This window comes from Saccoglossus kowalevskii, chromosome 9 (assembly GCF_978046115.1).
Source record: "Saccoglossus kowalevskii chromosome 9, keSacKowa6.1, whole genome shotgun sequence".
Lineage (NCBI taxonomy): Eukaryota > Metazoa > Hemichordata > Enteropneusta > Harrimaniidae > Saccoglossus > Saccoglossus kowalevskii.
The window spans coordinates 29161922-29169490 of record NC_140649.1 but is presented as its reverse complement, the minus strand read 5'-3'; the positions used below and the strand labels follow the sequence as shown (position 1 = coordinate 29169490).

The window sequence follows — 7569 nt, the reverse complement described above, 5'->3', positions numbered from 1 at the left end:
TTAACCTATTATTCACGTTGACAACTGCCTTGGCTTTCCCTGGCGCCATTTAATGGCCCGTCTTTTTGAAACAGTCTCCGTCTCTTGTCTGCAACAGTGGGTCCATTTCGCGGTTTCAGGCATTCTTTCACACCTCGCTACGTTTCCGTTTGACAACTTCTGATTAGAGCGTTTATCGATTGCTTCGCCAGACATTCGCACGCTGAGATCGTCGATGGTGACATCCGTCACAATAACTGTGTTTTTCTCAGGCGAGATTAGTTATTGCCAAAAAAAAAAAAAAACGTTTTACCGCGATTTAATGTCTATCGCATTATGAGTGGTCCGTTAGCCAAACAACCCCTCCCTTTAAAACAACAGGGGATTATCACTGTTTAGGGGGTCTAAAAACAAGTTGTCGAACTACTTGATAGCGTATGACCAAGTATAATCTCCAGTGTTCCAGGTTCGGCGGTGTTCATCATATACTTGGCTCACAAATCAATATTGTATTTTAGCTTTTTTTGATAACATTTCAATTCTTGTTAGAAATACCATGAAAGTTGTTTATTTGTGAAGACGAAAACAAAATAATTCACGTACATTTAATTTGATGTCTTATAATAAGTAGTTTTAATCAAATGAAAATAAATATGGCTATGTACAGAGCAGAATTAGATATTTTAATTGGAATGCAGTAATATGCTGTGGTTATTCTAAATGTAGATATATTTTCTGTCGATATTAATTTACAAATCTGGGATGTACCAACTATTGCACCATGTATGTCAAATTTGAGTTAAATTGAGTGTGGAAATCATTGGCGCGGCTAATTCGTAAAACCCTGTGTTACCGATCCGTATAAACGAGCAGTCACATGACATGAGAATTCACGATAAATCACACAGGAAATTGAACGGAAATTCTTTTTTTTTATTTAAAAGTTCCAACACTACCAGCATCCGTTTACTTGACTCATCCGTCATGCATCCCACGCTTCGACATGTGGGATCGCTTGTCTTGACCGTTTTAGAAGAGAATTCGAGGCGTTGTCTGGCAGAGAAAAGATATGAACACAATCATCAATCCGTCTTATGTCGGAACCAAGGTGTTAGGTCCTTTGTATGTTCCACATGCCACCCAGGTTGAAAAAAAAAAATATTTCCGCTTGCTTGGCAGCTAATACACAATTATTTCGTCAAATTCCAGTCAAGTAATTTGTCATCTTAAGGCCCTTCTAATAAGAAGTTCCTCAATTGTTCGATGATCACCCGCAAAAAAATCTCACTTCACGGCACTTTTGTTTCAGAAGTCATACTCGACGCTGTTACCATCGTAAATGTCTATACGTTGTAACACAAGGACTGAGTGAAATTCCAATTTCGATATTTCAATAAAGGGGCTATAATTATAATGTGTACCCTTCATAGTGTGTTTGTGTCGTTAATTTGATATTGTATTAGGTTTGCTTTCATCAAATATTAGCCGTATTGGTAACTCGGCGCATATTATATACACTATTTGCCGTGAGGGCAACGAAAATAAATCATTATATGTGTGTACAGAGCTTCCTTTTATTTTACTAGCTTCCGGCAAAACCTTAAAGTGAAGTGCGGCAATTCCTCCGTCAAAACACATCGTGCTCAACAGGGTAATAATTACCTGGGCGAAAGTGGTGGGTTTTATGGAGCTGTGAGAGAAACCGACTTCATTTCCCCCGTGTATTGACATTAAAATAAAACGAATTGTGTGTATTTGCTGCTTTAACGCCTTTCTTTTCAGTGTCAGTTCAGTGTGCTCACCAGGCTTGATAGGCGATCCTGGCACCACCATTTAACACCGAACAGGCGCTAGGAAGTCCGTGGATACAGCGATCGCGTCAGACTCTGTATTCATCATGCTTATCCAATTAGCGCTAATTATCATCTACGATAACATCTGAAATACACCCCGTGACTCCAGGTTTGACATTGCTAAACGTGGGTAAAAGGGGTGGTGTTTGCGCGTCGCAGACAATAGACTGCACAGCAAGCAGCCAATGGGCGTCTTTTAAATCACATTAAGTCACCACCAAATGGATATGTGTGAACCGTCATATATCAGTGGAACCTCGTGTTTTGTTGTGCCATATACGGCTGCAATCTGCAAGAGTCAACACCGTGGTCTTCTTGGTGAATGTACAACCACTCTGTTTCACAGTGATTGTATGCATAACTTTGAGCTGGTACTTATATCTCACACGAGCAGTGGAAGACATACATCTATAGCCACGTATAGCGGGTTACATTCATATTCACCGTGTTATACCAGCAACTAGGTAAGAAATTCTCTCGTCTTCATTTCCATATTTCCACATGAAATATCGTATGACTATTAATTAATAAGTTTTTAGTACGATCTTCTTGGAACGTACGTGTGATACAGATACACATTGTCTCTTGCACTTATCATTACACGTTCCAGACATATCGAGATGTAATATTATTACTACTACCGCTACCGAGTACTAGAAACTAGCTTACTTGTTAACCGACTCGACCTCACCGATCAACACCTCGTTGCATTTTATTTGCACAACATGTACGTTCCTTTGTTGACCGTGCATAAATGGCTTAATTGAAAAAATTACGATTGATGAGTTTATTTTGTGTATTGCTTGGTCGCTGTCAGAGACCATCCCATTATAACATGTAGCTAGCCATGGCGTCTAACTTACAGGCATTATCAATTTTTATTTTTTTTCAGAGAGCCACTGAGAGGGTAACAGCAAGGTTTAGCTTATACGCAAGATACGACTGCCTCGGGGACAATTCATTTGTGTATATCCATTCATCGCGTACCACTTGATGTTCACAATGTGTAGAGTTCTTGTAGCATCTGTTTTATTTATGCTGTTGAGCGGCCCCGTTGTATACGCTTGGTCATTGCAGCAGCTGACTATGAAATCAATGGACAAGGTACGACAGAGGCAACAGGAGTTGGAATTGGAGGATGCAGCATCCCTGCTTTCCGTCATGTCGACGTCTTTTGAAAGCGGACCAGGGACGGACACCACTGACGTGGATGGTATGGCAAGTGAGATTATGGACAAACCCACAGAAGGAGAGGTGCGTCAACGACACCAGCGAGAACGAGATGGACGACGTGACGATGGCGAGAGTACGGGTATCGACATTAGCTCGTCGACGATTCCCGCGTCTGCATTTCGAAGACTTTCGTCTTCTGCACCTAGTAAAAGCAGGCACAATCACGGAGCAGCCAGCAAGGCAGAGGAAGATTCGAGTGGAGACTCGGCAGATGTTGCCACGGAAAATGAAAATGAGCAAGGACAATTTGTCAGCGGATTGGAAGCGTTTATGGAAGAGATTGAAATTAACCCGATTCTGAATCCGCTCGACTTTTTGCAAAGTGGCGACGAAGGAATGTTACTTCCATTAAAAGCGAGGCAACTGAAGCGAGACTGGTGTCTCGGTGCTGTCTTCGAGCAAGAAATCAAACACGACGGCTGTAAAAGCGTCTTTGTGAAAAACAAACTCTGTTACGGACAGTGTGGCTCCTTCTTTGTTCCTAGGGCAAAACACGGACATTTCGAGTCATGCAGCTATTGCACTCCTGTTAGGTCGCGAGTAGAAATTATTTCGCTTACGTGTCCGGGGAGGGCGAACAGAGTGAAAAAAGTTGAAATAGTTGAGAGCTGTGGGTGCAGGCCGTGTGGACATAGGTACATATAACTAAAACACATATATTTATAGATTTATAAGTCTTGCATTTTTTTAAATATAAGTTGTAAGATAAATTAGTAATATTTGTTCTTACTTATTTATCACGCGGTTGAACAACACCCGACACTGGACTTTGCACGAGTTCTATTTTTTGAGAAAACAAAATATTATGTGACGTTTTGTTCTTGAACAATAGCATAATTATTTGCCACCAGACGCTTCAGAAGACACGACCCGACAAACCATTTCCCTTGCACAAACATGTATGGTGGCACCGCCTCCAAGCGTGCTTCGTGAACCAGGCGATTCCAGTTACGGGTGTGGGAACCATGACCGTTATTATAGAGTATATAATGCAGCTTTCGGATTGTCACAATCCACACGACATAACTACAACAGTAGCACGTCAGCAAGAATTAGCAGCCTTATAGGCGTCTTTTCTCGACGCATCGGACATGAGAAGCAAAACTACAGTGCCTAATACATGTTAATTAATGTATTATTTATGTATATTTACCCCCATGGACGTGCTCGTGCATTTATTTTATTATTATTTTGTGATTTCCCCTGAGTATGCACCAATGGCACTGCCATTCAGCATCAACGATGTACACATAGTCCTTATTTATTAAACCCATGTTCACAGCCGGAAAGTCAGAAGGAACAAAAACGAAAGTCGCTGTATTACTTTTGTCGTGTGGTACAACAGACGTTGTAAAGGCTCGCACAATAGACAAACGAGTTTCCAATGAAAAAAAATAATACCACTCTCCACAGCTACACACGATGGCCGTATAATATAATATACGATCGCATTCACTGGGACACGTTTACGTACAAGTTTACACAAAACCCCACTGTTCGTACAGGTGTAATTGCTTCCCGTTTTATTAAGTTTTACTGACTTTGTATATATATATTTGAGTTCCGCTTTGTAAGCGGCAAACTTCAACTACGTGCGCAGCCAAGTGTCCTTTATTGTAAATAGCCAATCAAACTACCCTTTTTACCTAAGAGATGTTTTTACAGAGTTTATTACTATATAATAAAATAACTTTGACAGTAATTAATCGAACTTTATCACTCTCCGTGTTGTTATAATCTTTTTTTAGTGTCTCAAGAAATGATGTGTGTGCAATTCTGAAGTGAGTTGTGGTAAAATAGCATGATTGCAATATCTCGTTTCATTTTCTATGTTGGAATAATAACAGAAAACAAACTATGTTTTTGTTACTCCATATTCCTTTGGAAGAATGAGCATGTGAGTGAAATGTGTCTGTACACTCTATTTATTACTGTAAAATACTTTAAATTAATTTTCGCTGAAAAGACTATTTAGCTGTTTTGTATGGAATTTATTTTCACTGATTTTTGACAAGTTTAATGTAAAATATAGGATTTTATTTTCACTGAATCATTTCTTAAGCGAAAATTAATTCCAAACGAAAATTAAGTATTCTACAGTATACCATACACCACTCATATATGGCACGTGGGGCTAAGCGCAATAATAACGATTTTTTGTGTTCGTTATAATTATCATGATTGCATCATTGTTGAAAATATGAAGAACATGCAGTAGGGACAAATTGTTTTCGTACTAAAATGTAAATTAGCTGGTTCCCAAGATGAGAGCATTGATGCCCTGCAGGTAACATTGGACGTGTATTGTTCTTCTAGACGTTAAAGTTGTTTGGGTCGACGAGTACGGTATTTGCGATGTATCCGCACTAAAAGTTTCTTGCTAATAGCCGAGCAGTTTTGTAGATTCGGCTGTGATTTAGGTCTCTGTACAGATTCTCTCTATCGTAAAATTAATATTCGAAGCATTTGTCTGAGATACGCAACATAATTTCGAGTTGTTTCTCTTGTATGGCCATAAGGACCCTTCCCTTGAATCTACAGTACGAAAATATTATTTGTGTTACCACTGCGAACTTCAAACTGTGACCGTATTGAGTATGTTGTGGATGCCCTGTGGCCGAGGGGGAAGTCGTTTTGTGACGTGAAAGCTTAGGCTGAATAGGGTCGCAATGTCCCAAATACAGTCTAACATTAACATCTGCTGAAAATAAGCCTTCAAAATATCCCAGACCCGTAGTTCAAGACTCTAATATTTAAAACTATGTCAGAATAGGTCTCCTAGCTTACACAATGCCTAATAAAAATCAAGCATTTATTTATCCGTTTTACAGTTTTAAACCTACACCCCATATGCCTAAAGGAAAACTGAGAAATAAAAGTGGACACAAACTTGAACTTATAAATTTAATAACAACATTCATCGTCGCCATCCATAACATCACGTCACGGCACCCATCCAGTCGGTCACTGCGTCATTCTAACTCAGCGCAGACCGTGAAGCAAGACATCACACAGTCGTGATTTTCCCGACAATATTGACATGAGAATCGTTGGCGTGACGAATATACTCATTCAAAATATTCCCGTCGTTTGTTCAGTCTAATTAGAGCATTCATGAATTAAAGTACCAACTCAGCTATCTGCTTCCAGGGACGTTTGCTAAACTGCCAAATTGCACGAATTTACACACGATTTTACCGTTATGATATATATTAATTGAGTTTTAAAATAAATAAATAAACAGATATTATTATTACTATCCGGTAGTTGCCAAAGGCAAAATACGAAGCCTTGGTTCATTTGAGAGTCTTGTCATTACTCCTTGCATTAACGCTCACTTCGATCCAGTACGGACAATACACCGAGCCGCCGAGCGATTGTTGTCAGTGCTCTATCTCATCGGAAAGAGCGTCTGCGCCTTGTTACAGTAACGTCGCCGCAGAGACACGGTGGCCACTAACCTACCAAGGCACCAATTAAACGCACCCCACTTATCTCTCTACTTGTTATTGGCGAGACAAATGAGTGTTGTGACTTGAGAAATTTTGAAATTGGACAACAAATTAAGGGACAATGCGTGAAATTATCGGGTGTGTACCATAATAGCTGACGGATCATACTGTGATAATAGGGGTCACCCAATCACATTGTCCGCCTTCAAGTCGGTGGTATTTTTTTCTGCTAGGTTTAATTGAGGACCTGTCTCCAGCTCACCATTGTAGGCGACGATTATTAACATAGTTCACAAATTACTGTAATTTAACAACATAACATGGGGGAATCGGTTTTAATTGGCGCTTACCGCAACTGACAAAGGTACTTGATTATTATTGCGCCGCCAGACACCATTAAAGACTGACAATAATTCGAGTTGCCCAGGAACTAGTAGACGTCTTTGAAGGTGGGAAAACGAACGAAATTAACCAGAAAATTAATCACATCTAATTTGTTTAGCCCCATTCGTAACACAACGACTTCGGTCTAGGGTGGAATCAACAGGTGTCCTGAACGGATGTCACGTGGTTTGTCGAGCGGCGCCGACATGGTATGTTAAACATACATACCAGCAATACGAAATACTGGAAAAGTTGCGCTAGTAATTCTCAGTTTTTCGCAGTGGCGGATCCAGAGGGGGGGGGGCATGCTCCCCCCCCAACGCATGACGGTTCATATCATCTGGATTACGCATAGCTTCTCTGCAATTTACGCTCCGTATATCTTAGGCGAAGCTTGGACCCCCCAATACATTTTGCTGGATCCGCCACTGGTTTTTCGTAGGGTTATATTTAGAATTGACACATATTTGTCCCTAATTGGGATTGGATTGTTGTATTCTTAATAATATTGCAAGTTCGATAACACTACCCACCGTTCCAAAATAGAGTGACGTTGAAGTTTCGGAAATTCGCATCGCAGAGAGCCTATGAACTATAATCAACTGTACACATAGTCTCTATGGGGGGGGGGGGTATCGGATGGTGTCTAGTGTAAAAAAATAGACAAG

General features: G+C 40.2%; 1 protein-coding gene across 1 annotated transcript; it reads left to right on the top strand.

The window, feature by feature from the left end:
- The first annotated feature begins 2121 nt into the window (after positions 1–2121).
- Positions 2122–4460, top strand: LOC100329088 (gremlin292). Its single transcript, NM_001171231.1, is given in 2 exon segments — positions 2122–2296; positions 2725–4460. A coding segment is annotated over 1 exon segment (885 nt). The 5' UTR covers positions 2122–2296; positions 2725–2825; the 3' UTR covers positions 3711–4460.
- The last annotated feature ends 3109 nt before the right edge of the window (positions 4461–7569 follow it).